Source organism: Vulpes lagopus, chromosome 8 (assembly GCF_018345385.1).
Source record: "Vulpes lagopus strain Blue_001 chromosome 8, ASM1834538v1, whole genome shotgun sequence".
Taxonomy (NCBI): domain Eukaryota; kingdom Metazoa; phylum Chordata; class Mammalia; order Carnivora; family Canidae; genus Vulpes; species Vulpes lagopus.
The window spans coordinates 43,353,202-43,371,818 of record NC_054831.1 but is presented as its reverse complement, the minus strand read 5'-3'; the positions used below and the strand labels follow the sequence as shown (position 1 = coordinate 43,371,818).

General features: G+C 38.0%; 1 protein-coding gene and 1 long non-coding RNA gene across 12 annotated transcripts in view; one reads left to right on the top strand and one right to left on the bottom strand.

Moving 5' to 3' along the window:
- Window positions 1-18,617, bottom strand: part of FRY (FRY microtubule binding protein) — a 434,668-nt gene that overhangs the window by 61,844 nt on the left and 354,207 nt on the right. For all 11 annotated transcript variants that reach the window (XM_041766014.1, XM_041766015.1, XM_041766017.1 and 8 more), the window contains 8 exons: window positions 13,962-14,112; window positions 13,316-13,419; window positions 12,354-12,539; window positions 9,796-9,994; window positions 8,151-8,272; window positions 3,710-3,897; window positions 2,549-2,643; window positions 691-1,298 (listed from right to left, as the gene is read on the bottom strand). In XM_041766014.1, the coding sequence (XP_041621948.1) occupies window positions 691-1,298; window positions 2,549-2,643; window positions 3,710-3,897; window positions 8,151-8,272; window positions 9,796-9,994; window positions 12,354-12,539; window positions 13,316-13,419; window positions 13,962-14,112 (1,653 nt within the window). The remainder of the gene's footprint in view (window positions 1-690; window positions 1,299-2,548; window positions 2,644-3,709; window positions 3,898-8,150; window positions 8,273-9,795; window positions 9,995-12,353; window positions 12,540-13,315; window positions 13,420-13,961; window positions 14,113-18,617) is intronic.
- LOC121497033 overlaps window positions 3,800-18,617 on the top strand; it is a 54,023-nt gene continuing 39,205 nt past the window's right edge. The window contains exon 1 of the long non-coding RNA XR_005989386.1: window positions 3,800-3,918. This is a non-coding gene — a long non-coding RNA (uncharacterized LOC121497033). The remainder of the gene's footprint in view (window positions 3,919-18,617) is intronic.

Sequence of the window (18,617 nt, the reverse complement as noted above, 5' to 3'; positions counted from 1 at the left end):
AGACAGTGACTGTATTGTTATGGACTGTGAAAAGGATGACTGGCACAGATTTTAAAAAGCAGATTAAAAGGAACTGAAGCTCTGGTTTAAAACTTTTATCAAAAACCATATTTTAAGAAAAGCTTGTATGAGAAGACATAGGCCAACCAATTTAAGTCTCACTCATGTAATGTATCAAACAGGCTTTTTAAAATGCTAAGTAATGGCTTAGTACCATCATGTTAAGTTCTACCTTCATGAAAAGAAGTCTGGGCCCCATGCCATGGTATTAAAAATATGGCTGGTGATTTGGCTTCATTCAAAATGATGAAATCAAGAGAATTTTCAAGAGGTGATAAAAAGGTAAGAAAACAAAAAAGATCTAGGAATTAAGAAAAAAAGAGCAAAAATGTTTTATTTGTACAAGAATAATGGAATAAATTGACAGTGTCTGCAATTTCATCTGTAAAGCACAAAGAAATAACTAATATATTGCTTCTGCCCCTTTTACGCTATTGCTTTAAAAATGTCTTCTACAATTTAAATAATTTTAAGATTTATATTATGTATAGTTTTGAAAGAAATGACACTATTCCCAAAGAACCATTTCTAAACAGAATTGTTGAAAGTACGAAGTCCATTATCTTATTACACTAAATGTAAACACAACCACTTCCAGAACTTCAGGAGAATGAGTGATGTTGGCCTTACCAATGGCCTGGGATGAATCCACCATGGATACTTTGGATACTGGTGTGAGCAAACTGAAAAGCTGCAGGGTCAGGTCAGTGGTGGTGAGGGAGGTGAATCCTTTGAGCAGCAGCTGCTGCAACCCTGAGAAGTCTGACCACTTCAGCTGTGCCTGGAGTTTCTCAAGTTTTTCTCGGTTCTCAACTTTATCAAGCGGCATATGAGCCAGTAGTCTGTTCAACAGCCTTAAGGCCATTAGGTATTCAAACTCAAAATCTGATTCCATCAAGGCCACTGTGACCCAAAAGATGGTGGCTAATAAGTTCGTTGGATGATTTATGTGTGACGGATCCGAGAGGCTGTCCTTCAAGGAAGATGAACTTCTGGTTTTTGAGGAGAGGCCTTGCTGGGTACAAGCCTGAATTCTATCCAGGGTGGCACTTCTAGGTGGGTCTGAGGATCGGTCAACAACTCCAAACTTCTTGGGCACAGAAAAGCTTCTTTGATGCCGGCTCCGTTCTGTGGTTGTGGTGTTGCCACTGGCTGTCCCAGGGTTTACATTCAGTTGTCCTGTGCTCTTTCTGCTTGCTGTTAGTTTAGTGCTAGAGCTTAAATCTGGTGATGAAGAGCTGGGTATAAACATAAAAAATAAAAAAAATTTCAACAGAAAGCCAACATGCTTCAGTAAAGTGCCAGTCCTTTTAAGATTCACTGACAAACAGTAAGGGAGAGAAATCATTCTTTGGAACAATCCTATCTATTCTTTTTTCCCCATACCCTTTAACCTGCAGGAATAAATTTTCTATTCCTAAACTTAAAGTTATAAAAAACAAAACAATGAGAACCTTCACCAACAAAGCAACAATCAAACCTAATAGTGACTTACACTTACTGAAAAGCTAAAGGAGAGCAAGCAGTTGGTGGTAAAGTTTACTGATCATTCATTTATTTTTTGTTTGACTTTGGGCAGGAGTAATTTAGAAATAAAATATTCCTGATAGGCACAAAGCTTAATATTCTATTAACTGACCAATAAGAACAGAAATGAAAAGGATATTATCTAGAAAGAAAAAAGTTAGTTAACTGCATCAAAGGAAATTTTTTATGCTTATAAAAAATCTACAAGGAATGATCTCTAAGCCCATTTCAGGCTGAATAGATAAAACTCTTTATCAACATTCTTGCTAAATTCTTACTGACTTAGATAAATCTGTAGGTTTATATAGAAAAATATGAATGATGTTAGGAATTATACTAAAATTACCTATCCATAAAAAATGCTCAACTTAAAAATGAAACAAGGCTCAGTGTGATTTATGATAACATTACTGACTCAATTTCAAGCAAAATGAGCTCAATTGTATAAGCAGAATACAAAATTGTGAATGATTTGAAATGGGTAATTAAACATTGGCAGGAGCAAAGGAACAAAAATAAAAAAGAAAGATCTAAGATAGGAATTTATTCAAGTAAAATCAACATTAATTCCAGCTGTTTTTATAGTGCAGATTCAGATGAGTTTTGTAGATATTCATTCAAAAAATAATATTTAGTTTTGGTTTCTATCTACAATGCAAAAAGTAGGATAACTATTATATAAAATTTGAAAAAGTACTCAGAGACATAGAACAAAAAATGAAAAAACAAGATATTTCTATTTTTTAGAAATAGCATTTCTCCTCTATCTTCCCGATGTTTAAAAATACTTATACGTGTATATATGAGTGTGCCATAACTTTTTTTTTAACTAAAGAAAAAGTACCAAACTTTTCAAACATCAAAAACTAGATTTTTCCTCTGGACTTTGCCCAAATCCAGGTATCTCTCAAATATTCAGTCCAGCATATTTGATTTCAAAAGTCATTAAGCTGCTTCTCACCGAGATAATACCGTTAAGAGATCACTGTTCTTCAAGCAGTCAGACAAGTTATCCACAGCAGCTTCCAACGTAAGGAGTGCTTCCATTACATAACCCTGCCAGACATGCAAAGATAACATTTTGTACTGCTCAAAACTCCTGTTCACATCCTGAAGATAAATTTAATTAAAGCAAACTTTATTCAAGTCTAATGTTAATACCATTGAGTGCTAGACAGTCATTGCTACTTGAACTTACTGAGTCTAAAAACAAATTTTAAGGGCCATTTAGGAAATTCAGATAGCTTAATAGTAAGCAGGTAATCACAAAGATTTATTTTCCTAGATATGAGGTCCTGAACAGATTAATCTCATTTGAAATCCAATAGGGGGAGGGCAAGGTTAAAGGGGCAATCATGGCTCCTTGCTGAGGGGGATGGTAGGCATTTGAAATGCAGAATGGCAATGTCTGACCAGAGATTTAGAGTTAAGATATGAGAAAGGCTGGGCCTTAGTGGCATTTTGAAAAAAGCACATCCTATGGCCAGAAAGAGGAAAAAAGGCTAGAGTTAAGAGGTGTGCAGGTCCCTTGGGATAAAGTAACTTTTCTAATGGAAAACAAAGGAAAGAAGGGCTTGGCCCAAGCTACAGAGCCAGCAATGTTCTTTGCTTTCAACCTGCTCCCCAGGCCTTGGGCTCTACCTACAGAGTCTTCTTGTGGTACCTAACTCTTCATTACTTCCTCCAGCTCTTCTCAGTGTACTGAAGGCTGGCTATACAGAGAAGGGTAATGCTTTGCAGAGATACAACAGAGATCCCTTCTCAAGGTGGGGAGACTGCATCAGTGCATCCTAGCTTGGTGGCAAAAAGACAATACAATACAAATAATTCCTCAGTTCTCTGTCAAATCAAACCAACAACAAAACCACCAAGAAGGAGTCTCCAAGGGCTTTTCAGTGGTTGGCTCAAGAAAACAATATCCACTGGATTTCTAGAACAATGCTCCTTGAAGTATTTTTTGTAAATATAAAAAAGCTAACCTCTAAAAAATTTTAAAAATAAATTGTATATTCCCAAATGGTTGGGATAATTGGCAAGAGAAAGAAGGCTCAAAGGAAGCTGTTAAGGCCTCATCTTTGACAAGCGAGAATGAGAATGACTTCAGTGGTCTTTCCTTCCATACCTGAATCTCATCTCCATGTTCTCCAATCACCTCCACTAGTCTGGAGAGAAGATCAGACAAGGCGTGTGCTGACAGAGGTTGCTTGAGTGCCCGGAATATCTGGAAAGACCGACCAGCATAGTGCCTCGAGGAGCTCGCAAGGGCTGTCTGCAAAGCAACTTCACTCAGGTGTTGCTCCAGATGGAAACCTAAGCACCAAGAGGCCACAGGTAGGTCAACCGGTACTCTGCAAACCTGGGGCATCAATGCAAATCAGGCCACCTGCACAGAGCTGCCTCCTGGTGGTATTGTCTAGGGTTTAACCATTTTAAAATCAAACAAAATAAAACCCCACCAAATTTGGATAGATCTTAAAGAGGCATAGTGTAGTAGAAAGAATCCGAAGTTTTAGAGCAAGATGGTCCTGGTTTTGAACAAGGGGTTTTGGGACTCTGGGAAAGAAATGTATTCTCTATGAGCATGTTTTCTTTTTTTTTTTTTTTTTTAATTTTATTTATTTATTTATTTATTTATGATAGTCACAGAGAGACAGAGAGAGAGGCCGAGACATAGGCAGAGGGAGAAACAGGCTCCATGCACCGGGAGCCTGATGTGGGATTCGATCCCGGGTCTCCAGGATCGCGCCCTGGGCCAAAGGCAAGCGCCAAACCACTGCGCCACCCAGGGATCCCTGTTTTCTTATTTTTAACTGGAGAATCATAGTATCTAGCTCCTAGAGTTGTGGAAATTCAACAATTTAAAACATGCTTAGTATGGTGTCTGATACATAATATCGTCTTTTTGTTTATTGCATTACTATTTTTTCTACATTTTTCTTCTGAACTACTTTTTGCATGGAATACTTTCAGTCCAGTTTTCATGAGAGAATTTGTTATGACCAAGTTTTCAGAGTACTTGTGTATGTAGAAGAAAGCTGTTAGTGGATCTAGTCAACTCAAAACACAACCAAAGCCCATATCAAAGTCATCGCTCTTCAGAGTAGTCTATAAACATGCAGATATTGAAATGTAAGCGTTGCCAAGTAGGCAGCCATCGTTTAAACTCTAGTCTGAATATAGGTTCTTCCAATAGCATGAAGGTCATCTTAGTCATCAGAAAACCACTTGAATCAGATGGAAATAAAAATGTAAGGCAAAGTGCATGATTGAGTTCTGGGCCACAATCTGTACTCTCTGCTATGTCTCTCTGCAGGAGGAAATCTGACTACAAAGTCAGAGGACATGATGAAAACAGTGATTTTGACTATCTCTGTGATCTAGAGGGCTCTGTGGTATATTTGATCATCACATAAAAATGAATCAGGAGGGATAATTTAATGTCATTGTTCTTAGCTGCTGCCTGGCTGTTTGACCCTAGGGACCTATAGACTATATAAGAAAATGTTCCTGCAGAGCAAACAGAGTCCTGAAAAATGGACTTAGATGTGTATATTCAGGGTAGTAAATACAGGATTAAACCCATACAGGCAGTTCACAATTTTTGAATGGATATTTTAAAACAGAATTTGTTACCTTTATTTTATTTTCCTACTTAATTTTATTACGTGTGGGGTCAGGACCTCGGCTGATTAACAAAAACTTAATTAAATCACAATAGGCCTGAAGGCTAGAACTATCCTTGCTGGACTGTAGAGCACCAGTACAACTCTGACAATGTCCTTAAAGAAAGGCTATTTGATGTGTCACACAGCACCCTGCATTTCCCAGGCTTTCCTGAGGTTAGGTGTGACCTCACGTCTGAGTTCTGGCCAGTGGAATGTGGGAAGAAGCATTGGATGCCATGTTTGAGCCTGGCATGCTGCAAATTCCTCCAGAGTCATTCTCCACTCACGCTCTTCCTCCACTGGCTGGCTGGATGAGGAATTTGAGGGGAGGCCGCTGAGCAACGGGAGTGACAGGGGTGATGCGGGTGACAGACCCACAGGTTGGAGAGTCTTTGAAGCGCCATATGGAAGGCCACTGGAAAAACAACTACACTGATTCATTATGTGATTCAGAAGTAACCTTTTCCTGTGTTAAGCCTCTGAATTTTGGGGGTTGTGTGTTATACCAGCTATGCTACCCTGACTAATACAAGCGTTTCCATAAACACATGTGTTGTGTTACAATGGAAATGGCAGAAAGCAGGGCTGTACAGGGAAACCAGCACCCTCTAAGGACACAGTAAAGGGATTCGTGTGTTTTCTCATTTTTCTTATCTTCATATAATCAGAAGTTTTAGACAAATTAATGTCTTGCACACAAACAATATACATTTCTTCCTTTGGGTTCCTTTCAGTTATTAAATGACTTTAAGTGAGGGAAATACCGATAGAAAAGGTCTTAATATTTCAAAAACATTCCAAAGGAGAAATTCAAAACAAGAAATGTCAATCCTCTTTCTGAAATGAGTTTCTCATGTTTATCAGTATTTTTTGTTTTTTCAAAAGCACCCTCTGATACTGAGAAGAGATGTGGCTAATCTGGAATGTTTTCAATTGTGAGATGTGCTAATTATCAGAGCAATGGGGAAAGCCAGTGAGCTATCTTTCATATGGCCAGCCTGATGTGGGGGGAAAAGGTAGGGACAGTTGTTGCATCATGCTGGGGAATCAAATTTAGATTTCACACACAAATCAGCCCAGGCCAGGTTGAATCTGAATGGTATACAGCTGAGGGCTTAAACATCATGATGCTACGATAGTGTAAATAAGAATCACACTGTGTTCAGAATACTGAATGATCATTGGTACAGGAATTATTAGCAAATACTTTCAGAGTTAAAAACATTTGATCACAAGATACTGTTTTTTAACCAGTTTTCAAGTCTCACTATTTTTCTCAGTTGAGTCTTGATACAGTCAATAATTATTACTCTTGTTCTTTTTTTTTTGGCAAAATTTTATTTTTTATTTTTTATTTTTTATTTTATTTTTTTTTGGCAAAATTTTAAATTTGAGTATACTTGACATACAGTCACATTAGTTTCAGGTGTACAACACAGTGATTCAGCTTCTCTATATGTGATGCTCTCCATAAGGGGAGCAGCCATCTGTCACCATATAACACTATTACAGTATCATTGACTATATTCCCTATGCTGTGCCTTCTATCCCTGTAACTTATTCCTTCTATAACTGGAAACCTGTATCTCCTGTTCCCCTTTACCCATCTTGCTCATATCCATATTCCCTTCTCTCTCATAGTCTTCAGTTTGTTTTCTTTATTTATAGGTCTGATTTTGCTTTTGTTTGTTTATTCATGTTTTGTTTTTTAACATTCCACATATGAGTGAAATCATATTGGATTTTTTCCCTCAATCTGACTAACTTTATTTAGCATAATATCCTCTGGGTACATTCATGTTGCCATAAATGGTGAAAAAAAAAACACTCATCCTTTTTATAGCTATATAATATTCCATTATATAGTAAGTTTATTATGTATATTATATATAATGGAATATATATGGAATGAATATATATCTACATCTATATCCATACATGCATACCACATCTTCCTTATCTATTCATCTATGGATGGACACTTGGATTACTTCCATATCTTGGCTATTGCAAATAATGCTACAATAAACAGGAGGGCATGTATCTTTTCAAATTGGTGTTTTCATTTTCTTCAATTTCTTTTTGGATAAATGCTCAGTAGCACAATTACTGAATCATTTGATATTTCTATTTTTAATGTTTTGAGGAAATTCCATACTGTTTTGCACAGTAGCTGCACCAGTTTACCTTCCCACCAACAATGCATGAGGGTACCTTTTCCTCCACATTCTTGCCCACATTTGTTATTTCTTGTCTTTTTGATTCTAGCCATTCTGACAGGTGTGAGGTGATATCTCATTATGGTTTTGATTTGCATTTCCCTGATGATTAGTGATGTTGAGCATCTTTTCTTCTTTTTTTAAGATTATTTATTCGTGATAGACATAGAGAGAGAGAGACAGAGGCAGAGACACAGGAGGAGGGAGAAGCAGGTTCCATGCCAGGAGCCTGACATGGGACTCGATCCCGGGACTCCAGGATCGCGCCCTGGGCCAAAGGCAGGCACTAAACCGCTGGGCCACCCAGGGATCCCCTTGAGCATCTTTTCATATGTGTGTTGTGTCATGGCCTTCTCTAAATAAAATTAATATTATAAGGCATAGTTTAATTCTAATGAGGTATATGAAGCAAGGAGAACAGTGACCTTTGGGAATTATTTGATAGAATATAATGCAAGAATATGTGACATTAACAATCATTCAATTAGGCACATCTGAACTAAGCCTCAAAGCTCCCCTATGAATATTCTTCTGCTATCAATGCTAAATGCAGAACCACACACACACAGACAGACAGACAGACACATGCACATATATGAAATGTATGGTTATAATGGGAAGAATATGTTCCATTACAGAAAATGTTGTAAGTGATATTTGGGGAAAGAGGATAAAGTACCTGATTTGGAGTCTTTAAATACCGATACAACATGACGTAGAAAATTAGTGAGCTGTTCAGCACTCTTTGAATTTTGATTTTTGGGTGTGATGTCTTCATGGCACCAAAGTGGACCAAATGCCCTTAAACAAAACATACAAAACATACAAACATACAAAATGTTAAAAAAATATAACTATATAATGACTATACAAAACATACAAAATGTTAAAAAATATAACTATATAATGACTATATAATCACTATATAATGAATATAATCATTTTGCATTTTTAAAACCATGTATGCAGTTGTAACTCCAAAGGCGCAGTATGGATTTTTAAATTTTACTGATTAATGTGGGGGTAAATTTTAGTCTTATAAAGCTTAAGAGCATACTTTTATGTTTTACTCACAAAATGAAAACCTCACAAAATTCACTCATAGAATTAAAACCTCTCAATTCACCAGAACAGTGTTTACACATAATAGATACTACGTTTGTCAAAATAAAATGTTAATTTTATTTGTACATTTAGATTTGTACATTTGTACAATCTATTTGTACATTTTAGATTTGCAGAGATAATGCTTTTATCAGAAGCATATCATTAGGCTGCCAAATATTGCAGGAACAAATTAAAGATACAGCCTCTGATAGCTACTTGGTTTTCAACAAGAACAGGATGCAGCCAGATGTGAGAATTTCAGAAAACACTCTTCCCAACACGTGGTACTGACAGTGTTGAGTGGTAAGCATACTTTCATTCTCCACAAACCATTCAGGTCTTTGAGAAACCCTGGTTGTAGGCACTATCAACCCCTTTTGAAGCTTCCTGTTCATTAAATCCTATATTGAACTGAGAACTGCAAAGAATACTCTGAATCATTAATTGAGGAAAGAAAATGCTTTTTTCCTTTTTTGCACTAATTGGTGCATTTGTGGAAGACAGAAAAATTATGTGGATATCAGATAACATCTATGCAGACTACTTTTTGGGATTTAATGCACTGAGAAAAGATAGCCCTTCTCCCCCCATACAAAGATAAGCATGGTTTTCTTAATACAAATACTGGACCTTGGGGTGCTAGAAATTCTGAAGCTTTACAAACTAAATTGTTCAGTAGAAGAACCAGAAGACTTGAAAAAACAGGATTGCTTTCAGTCTTTCTTGATTTTGATCATCAGTTGGCTTCCTTTCCTATCATGCTTCCTATTGTTTCTGACTTCCATTTATAAATGACTCTGGATTAAATGAGCAGACAATGATCCCCTCTGCAGCTGCTCCTGGGTCGACTGTGGCTAATATATTTGGTTTCTAGAGTGATGTTCTCTGCCAAGTCTCAGAACTCCCAGATCCTGGCAGCTCTAATAGACAATTAAAGTCATCCCTCACCGTGGGGCACTACTGTGTCCTGCCTCCATCTGCTGTGTTGTCTTTGTACGTGAAAATTCCTGCCCATCAACTGTGCCATCAGTGGGATCTTAGACAACTTCTGCCAGGATCTGCCTGGTACACAGACCATAGCAGATACAATTTAGAAGAGAAAAGAAGGCTTTGCTAAAACCATGGGCTTGCTTTTCCACCTGTGGGGTTTTAATGTGATGACATTTCCCCAAAAGACCAACCCAGAAACAGGCCCCTGTCTTCTGACCCCTCACTACCTGGTTGTCAGAAACTCAATCAGCTTGTTTGCTTTCTCATCTGCTTCAGCAGTTGTGTCCGCATCCTCCACCTCCTGGGTCATCTGAGGGAGGTTCCCACTGCTACCCCCCAGGCTGATGCTGGATGACGTGGAACTGGAGCTCAGCCCCGAATCTGGCACTGGGGATGACTGGTCCTCTCTCAGAAAGTCAAAGCCACCTGGTAGGACAAGAAAGTCATGGTAGAATGTGCTAGGCAGGGTGCTTAATGAGGTTAGGAGGTGAGCAAACAGAAGTGTGTAGTTATTTAAATGTTTTGGAGAAAACATTTGATTTTGGCTGTGGTTATGATGAAATGAGGCTGATATTCTTTCCTTGCTTATGGAATAGTTGCACTGCCATGTAAACCAGAGTGTTTTTGGTAATAGGAGTGTGATTTGCTGTTTTCTACTCTGATGTTTGAGCTGATGCTTTCTACAAAAGAAGTGGTATGTGTGCATGTGTGTGGATGTGTATATGTGTACATGCATCTGTGTGCACCTGCACACACGTGTGGATAGGCCCACAAACATTTCCACTATACATCTGGATTCTACTGTGCTGTTCATAAATTATTCCTGGGTATTAGACTACTTAAATCGGTAAAATGATACCATTTTTGAGGATACCAGCACCTAATAATTGATGAGCTCTACATAATATTTTGAGTAAATGAGCTTAAAACTGTGACTATTATGTGCATATTAATGTTTTAATAAATTATATCTCATCAAAGAAATATGGTATAAACAAATACTATGTTTTTTTCCCCACCTCATATTTAGTTATCGTTTTATATCTCTGGGTATGTTGTTGGTTTGAAAATGTATATACATAACCATCTCTTTTATCCTACTTAATAATCATAAAAAGTCCATAGTTCTGGTGTATCTGATAGATACCCTGAAATAGGAGTGAGGAGCCCTGGGCCTGAATGTCATCTTTGCCATTTACTATGCAATCTCAGGGAGTTTATATAACTTCTCTGTACCTTGATTTCCTATTATAGTAAGATTAAGACAATAATTTCTATCACACAAGTTTTTAGTTTGGATTTGAAAGCAACCATAGTTGAAGCTAGGTGTTCAATAACTATTAATAAATGTTTATGAAGAAGATACATTTTCTAAACTCTTTGTATGCCTATTCCATGTATGCTACAGATTCAATCATTTTAGGTATCTGCTGTCTTGACTATGGTATGTTTTGTTTTGTAAATCCTCACTTTATGCCACATCGGTTAGTATAGTGAATACAAAACTGATGCATTCAGAGGTATCCAATTTAATGGACATTAACTATTCTCAGTCTAAGACCATGTGCTTAATGGAATACATCCTTATACTGGGGGGGTTAGGACAGCCAGAGGTCTTCAGATTCTTTTAATTAAACACCTTTAGTAAAGAGAGTTTTGTGTCTCTGGCTATTAATGGGTTCTTTTCTTTTTTTTTTTTTTTAAGATTTTATTTATTCATTCATGAGAGACACTGAGAGAGAGGCAGAGACACAGGCAGAGGGAGAAGCAGGCTCCCTGTAGAAAGGATGCCCTGAGCCGAAGTCAGATGCTCAACCACTGAGCCACTCAGGTGCCCTGATGGGTTATTTTCAATAACGTGCAGCTTGTTTTAAAATAAAGGGCTTAAATGAAGGTCGGTAGTCCCTATGTCTCAGACTTAGTGACTTCCTATTTGTTTTCCAAAGAAATATCTTTTTTTCCCCAAAGAAATATTTTAATGTCTGTCAAAGGACAAGAAAGCACCGAGTGTACGGCACATCCTTTTCAAGATTATGAATAAAATACATGGTTACACAGGAAGTACCACACCATATCCAGTGCCAAAATTATGTACAAAATATTCAGCAATGTTAATTCATTATCATTTTAGGATATATTAAATGTTTTGATTCTAAATGAAAACCACTGGTTTCATTGACCCCAAAGGTCAACCCTTTGGGGAAAGTTTTCATAAATACCTGGACACAGCAGAATTTGACTCAAACATGATTCAGCTAATGCTTCCTGTTCCCATTTCTAAGAAAATTTTGGTTTCAAAATAGCAATGATTCTTAGTAGACTTCCAGTCATGGTGCCTTCCAGAAAAGTCAGTAACTTAATAAAGTGAAAACTCCCCCAGGGAAGCTGGAAAGTACACAAATGATACATCTGGCACCCTGGCAATGACCTGCTCTCAAGGTGATGGAAAAGGTCACTGTTTTGTGGATTTTCATCCTTCAGTGTTTGAGACTGATGCTCTTGGCCAAAGGACATCTTAATTTTCAGTGTATCAGTAGGAACATATTTAATGAGAGAAGCAATAATAATAATAAGGAAAAAGACATTTGAAAGTATTCAATAATGAAGAAGGATTTTGAGAACCAAGTTAACCATCAGGTGAGATGGTGCATATTTATCGTGCTGCTACTTGCTTGCTTGGAAAGTTGGGAGGTAATCACACTAGGGGAGTTAATTTGGGCTCTGCCAACACCCCATCTTTGCATTTGTGATTCTGTCTCAGGCTCTCTGCCACTCCTTTTGTTACCTGTGTAGAGATACTCTGGTTGATAAGCTGGCTGAACTGTTAGAGTCTTAGCTTCGCCCATTTCTCGAGTCTGTAGGAGCACAGAAGCAATGGTATGAAAACTGCTGTTGCAAGAGAGGGCAATCAAGAGGTGAAGAAGCAATTTTTTGCTGTGTTCAAAGACTTCAGGCCGGTAGTGGTCCAAACCTGGAACAAAACAGTGAAATCTCTTAGTACAAACAAGTTTTAAGCTTGTTTAGATTCCAGGGATAGTAAAGATTCCAAGTCACTCAGGAGGAACATGTTAAAAGAATGTTCGGTTTTCTTTGTTATTGTTTGTGTTACCAACATAAAGAAGTTGGGCTTAGGAAAAATAGAATGCTTTATTCCTTAAATCAAATGTTCTCATTAAATGCTGATAGATGGACTTTTCTTGACCTCTCAGTAGCATTTGACATGGTTAGCATTCCTTCTTCCTGGGATGTTGTCTTCCCTGGATGTCTCTGCTAACTGAAGGATTCTAACTTTGTTCATCTTTCTGTAACTAAACTTCTGAGTCTTCCTGGCTTGTTCCTCTCCCCCCCCCCCCCCCCCCACTTTTTTTGCTCTACAATTTGGCTACTTTAAAATCTCAGTGATTGGCTGGCTGTGCTCTATATTGTTTCTCTCTGTGCACCAACAGTGTATCATGGCTTGAAACTAATCACAGCTAGCCGAAGACCCTCAAAGAGCCCCACCTGTTTTGGGTATCTTTATAACATTAGAGAGGTACCACTCTATAGTGCAGTAATAGGGCAATTTTAAACAATGGCTGATCAACTAAAATTGCAGAGCAGATGTCACATAGAAGCAATGAAAAATGGAAGAGACTAAATATTTCAGAAATGAGGAAAGCAGGATGTAAATGTAAAAGAAAAGCTCTCTGGATTACATCTATAGGTTTTTGACCCTTTTGGCTAGAATTCCTCTAGAGCCAATCTTACCTAAGAAGACAGCATGAAGTAATAATGGTAGATGAAGAGCCCAATCTTCTCTCACACTGTGATCCACCACCATCTCAGTCATAAAAATAACAGCAATATTGCACCTAATCAATGACATGATGAAATTAATGTAACTTCTGAAAAGATGGAAATACATTGATAAGTTATTAAGTCATAAATACAACCTGTAAGCCCTGCTGAAGAATTATATAAGACCCTTGTTAAAAAAAAAAAAAAAAGACCCTTGTTCCAGGGAAATGGAGTTTAGTTTCTGACATAGCACAGAACTCCACAAAATGATGAAATGTTGGCTGAGCTGATCACACCACAAGGAGTCTTACTAGTCATTTGGTAATAAGAGCTGAGGGAGGAAGAGTTACAGCCTAAAAATCATCACAGAATGCATATCCATATCCAGATTGCATCAAGGAAAAATTTTATGTAGCAAGGGCAGCTTTGCACATTGGTTAATATTCAACCAAACTCTACAAATATGCTGAGAGCTGCAATTCAAGTCGTGCATGGTCCCTCTGATTTAAAGGTCATTTCATTTGGTGGGACCTGGAATGATTTCTCTCTTCTCATAGGAGTAAAAGTCCAGCCAAAGTTTAGCAGTCATTTTCCTCTACCCACACATGCCACTTACCTGTGGAGGGGACCCCGGGGAGTGATCGTTTCTGGAAGATAGTCAACCAGAGGGGCCCAGCATCCTCCAGTACAAGGCATGGGAAGGGGCTGTGGCTGTTTGGTCTCTGTAATAGTCAACAGCCAGCCCGTATAGGGAGAAATTGGGTCATCTATAGGGTGAGAAAGACAAGCGTGTGTTATTTTTAGGAAGAGATGATTTTTGTTTTCCCTATTTGGTGTTTGTAGAAAGAGTCTTACAAAATTTAGGCTAGTAAAAATAACTTTCTAACCATCCCATTGGGTGAATATAAATTATAGGATCAATGGGTTAGAATTACTTGATTAGATTTTTAGTTCCTTTATTTTTTGATAATCTAATATACAATTATGCATTATAGAGCAATGGAAAATATAGACGCACAAAGAAAACACTAAATCATGTAAATCCCCACCACTGTGAGAACTTGGTCTTTCTCCAATCTTCCCCATTGCAATAAAATGTAATTCCATATTTCCATTTTGCTCAGGACAGGAGCCTTAGAGCTATCCCTGACTTCTCTGTCACATCTCACATCCAACTTATCATCATCATAATGATGAGGATAAAAGTAATAATAAAAATAATAACATAAAGAGTAAACACAGAGAGTACTTCCTTTATACCAGGTACTGCTCTATGTATTGCACATCATTTTTTTTAAAGATTAATTTGAGGAGGGAGGGGCAAAGAGGGGGAGAGGGATAGAAGGAGGAGGGGGAAGAGAGAGAAGAGAGAGAGAAACACTGAGTCTCAAGCAGACTCCCTGCTGAACTCAGAGCCTGACATGGAGCTTGATCTCAAGACCCTGAAATCACAACCTAAGTTGAAATCAAGTCAGATGCTCAACCATCTGAGCCACCCAGGTGCCCCTGCATTGCACATATTCGTAGCCCAAAAATAAGTGCCTCTTATTGCTACTTTACAGAGGGGAAACAGAGGTTAGGTAACTTGGCATCATATTCAGTGAGCGCTATCTTCAAAACAAATCCAGAATAAGACCACTTTTCACCATCTCCAGCACTGCCAATGTAAGCCACCACGTTCTTTCACATGGTGACTGCAATGGCCTCCGTTCTATGCCCTCCTTCCATCCTTGCCCTTCTACAGCCTGTTTTCCAGAGCAGCCACAGCAATCCTTTAAAAACAGAAGTTTATTTATATCTTTTTCTCTGCTTGACACCCTCCACTGGCTCCCTTTTCCATTCAAAATGAAAGTCCAAACTCTACACCCTGCCGTTTAAGGCCTTTCAAGGTCTTCTTGCTGTTACTCTCTTGGCTTGTCTCCTACAATCATCCTCCTTGCTTGTACCACCCTGGTCATTCTGGCTTTCTTGTAACAACAAGTGTGATCACTTGAGGTACCGTCCAGCTTCCAGGCCTCCATGTCTAGCATTCCCTTTGGCTGCAGTGCTCTTCCCTGGAGAGCCTGTGGCTCTTTCACCTCACACAGGTCTCTACTCAAGTATCAGTTTATCTCAGAGGATTTCCGGGACCACTCTATTTAAAGTCCTCCCCCTATGCCCCCCCCCCCCCCCCCCGCCCCGCTGTCGTTTTCTAACCTCTCATCAGGGTTTAGTTTTCCTTCCTGGCACGGATCACCCATTCACTGACTCTGAGTGCCTCCTCCAACTCTCATATAAACTCCACCACCCCAGAAACTTTATTTTGTTCATGGTTTCCCTAGTACCTAGAACAGTATCTGATATGCAGCAGGGAATAAAATATTTTTTGAATCGATGACCTCCTCAACATATCTTTAAAGTAAACACAGTAGCGAATTTCAAAACAACGAACCTTAAACCTGAAGGAGCTAGAAAAAGATCAAACCCCAATCCGGGAGAAGGAAGATGAAATCATAAAGTTAGAGAAGAAATAGAGAATATAGAAACTTAAAAAAAAAAAAAAAAAAAAAAAAGAACAGATCAATGAGACCAGGAGCTGGTTCTCAGAAAAGATGAAGATAATTGATAAACCTTTAGCCAGACTCATCATGGAGCTCTTTCTTATAATGCTCTCAGTAGAGTCCAGGGGCATTCAAAGACAAGCAGTTCCACTGGGGGCCACATGAGTCCAGTGGCTTCAGACAAGCTGGCTCAATACTGGGATAGCTTGTATTGTATTAAGAAGAAGGATGTATTAGATCATCTTCAGGCAATTTCTACCATATGAAGTTTTTCTTGGCAGCACTTTTAAAAGGCAGTGAGAGGTAACAGACTGGAGGCTGCTGGTCCTATGTAGAATGCTGGTCTTCACGGTTAGCAGAGCCAATGGAGGGGGTGTCTTCCCATTGTGAAGATTGGGGCTTGGAGCAAGGGCAGGCATGAGGACACAGCCCATTTCTAGGATGTCAGAGAAGGGAGTTTCCAGGGGTAAGGTCAGGATTTGCCTCAGAAAGTAATTGTTGGTTCTTACTAACACACCAAAAATTGAGCAGCTGGAACCCTATAAATTCTTGGCCATTGACCTTGGCCACAACAGGTTTAGCCCAGAAAAAAATGTAAAGTATATGTGACAGCTCTTCATCTCAGACCTCCCATTAAATTACCTAGGGAATGTTTCACTTTCAGCAAATTAATGTTTTGAGTAACCATCTAGGACTAGCTAATTGCAAAATGCACTCGTAAGTATTCAGCTGCTCTATAATAAAACTTTAAAGGAGAGCAAAAGTGGGAAGAATATCAAAGAATTAAGAAAAAAATAAACTTGTGAGATTTCTGTTAGGAAAGGATATACCTTTGTTTCAGTGATGTTCTCAGATACACATCTGATCAGCAAAAATGTGCTGGATTTTTAGTGATTGGATTAGGAATAAGTTGGCCTGAAACTGCTTTTCTACAGTTAGGTCTAAACTATTAGGACTCAGCTGCTATCTAGCTCAACTAGTTTTATCCTTATTATAGGGTTAAATACACCAGCATACGGCCTTGGAGAATAATCCAGATATTATAAGTAGTTCTAAAAAGGCTTACATAATATTGGTAGGAAGATCTTTATAGATCTAGGCCTAAATTCTGTTTGTTTGTTTGGTTGGTTTTTTTTGTCCATTTTACTCAAGATAGTACAGGTGTTGTTTTTTTTTTAATAATAGAAAATACTCTCAAGAGGCTGTACACAGTCCTTTCATCTGGGTAAACACAGATTATGAAGCCCTGGGGCACTAGGTCTCTCCTGATTCCTTCTTATTCTTCCTATCTTTACTGATCTTCCCAGGAATTCAGGGAGAAAACAATTGCCCTTAACATACACCAGATGCTTGGCCATAAGGTTTTGGAATTGAGCCTACCAATCTTTGCTTTTCTTATGGCATAGGCCATTTCCCCCACTGCGTAGATAGAACCAAAAATACATCAGGGAGGACCCAGTTACCAAAGTCATAAGGGGATTTGTGCCCTATTAAATGTGCTGCTTCCTCCAGACAACCAGAGTTAAATTCCCTTACTTAAACACCTGAAAAATGATCTTAGTATATATTCTCTGGGTTTTTCAGTGATGAGAATATGTTTTGAGTAACTCAATTTCATTTTCTCTTATAATGAATAATTTAAAATATAAGCTCTCAGTTTCCAAAAGACATGCTATGAACTCGAATTTCTCTGGTCAACAACTGTATCCTGTAAAGGATATTACTGACACATGACTTAACTGAATGCAAATTCTTTTTTTAATTTAAATTCAATTAGCCAACATATAGTGCATCATTAGCTTCAGATGTAGTGTTCAGTAATTCACCAGTTGTGTATGACACCCAGTGCTCATCAAATCATGTGGCCTCCTTAATGTGAATTCGAATCCTGTACCAAAATTTTGCCATTAAAATGCTGTTTATGCTGGCACAATACATTTATAACACAACATTTCTAGGTGAAATAGAGGCCATGATGATAACATTAGACTTCTTTTTATGACTTTCATAACTATTCATATAGGTTTTTTCCTCTTCACAAATATTTCTATTACTTTTTCTTTTTGTCCCTTTAAGCCAGTGATATGAGTTTGTATAATGACATAATTATCTTGTTTTATTATAATTATCCTCTGAAATTCACTATTTATGTATTTTCAAAATGATTAAAATTACTTTATTATACCATTTCTATCAAAGTCTATGTCCTGGACCTAGAGCAAAGAGATACACTTTAAAAGAACCAACTGGCAAAGACAGCAATATTCTTGATGCAAAATCCACAGTCATAGAGTATTATGTTTTGTTATTATGTTTGTCACATTCTGGGGTGGGGGGAGGGTCAGGATTTGATGGCTTCACCTTTTCATGATGCTTTTTTCCCCCTTCATTCTGAGTTACTAACTATTGCATTGTAACCAGGCTTTTCTTGAACCACAACTCTCAATTTCTCAATGACTACTCTCCTCATCTGTAAAATCTAGTCCCATCTAAAACTGATGGTCAGTACCCCTGAGATTTCAGACATTCAGTGTTTGGATGGTATGGTCCTCTGATGGGGCAAAGAAAGAAAAGAAAATACAGCTTTATTATCCCTCAGACTTATGGTCCTAGTAAGAAGCTATGTTAAGGACATAGTTGAAACTCAACCTAAGTTAAAGTATGGCAATTATTTGTGGATTTTAGACATCCTTCCAATTGGTATTTTCAATGCTGAAGAAGGGCCTATTTGT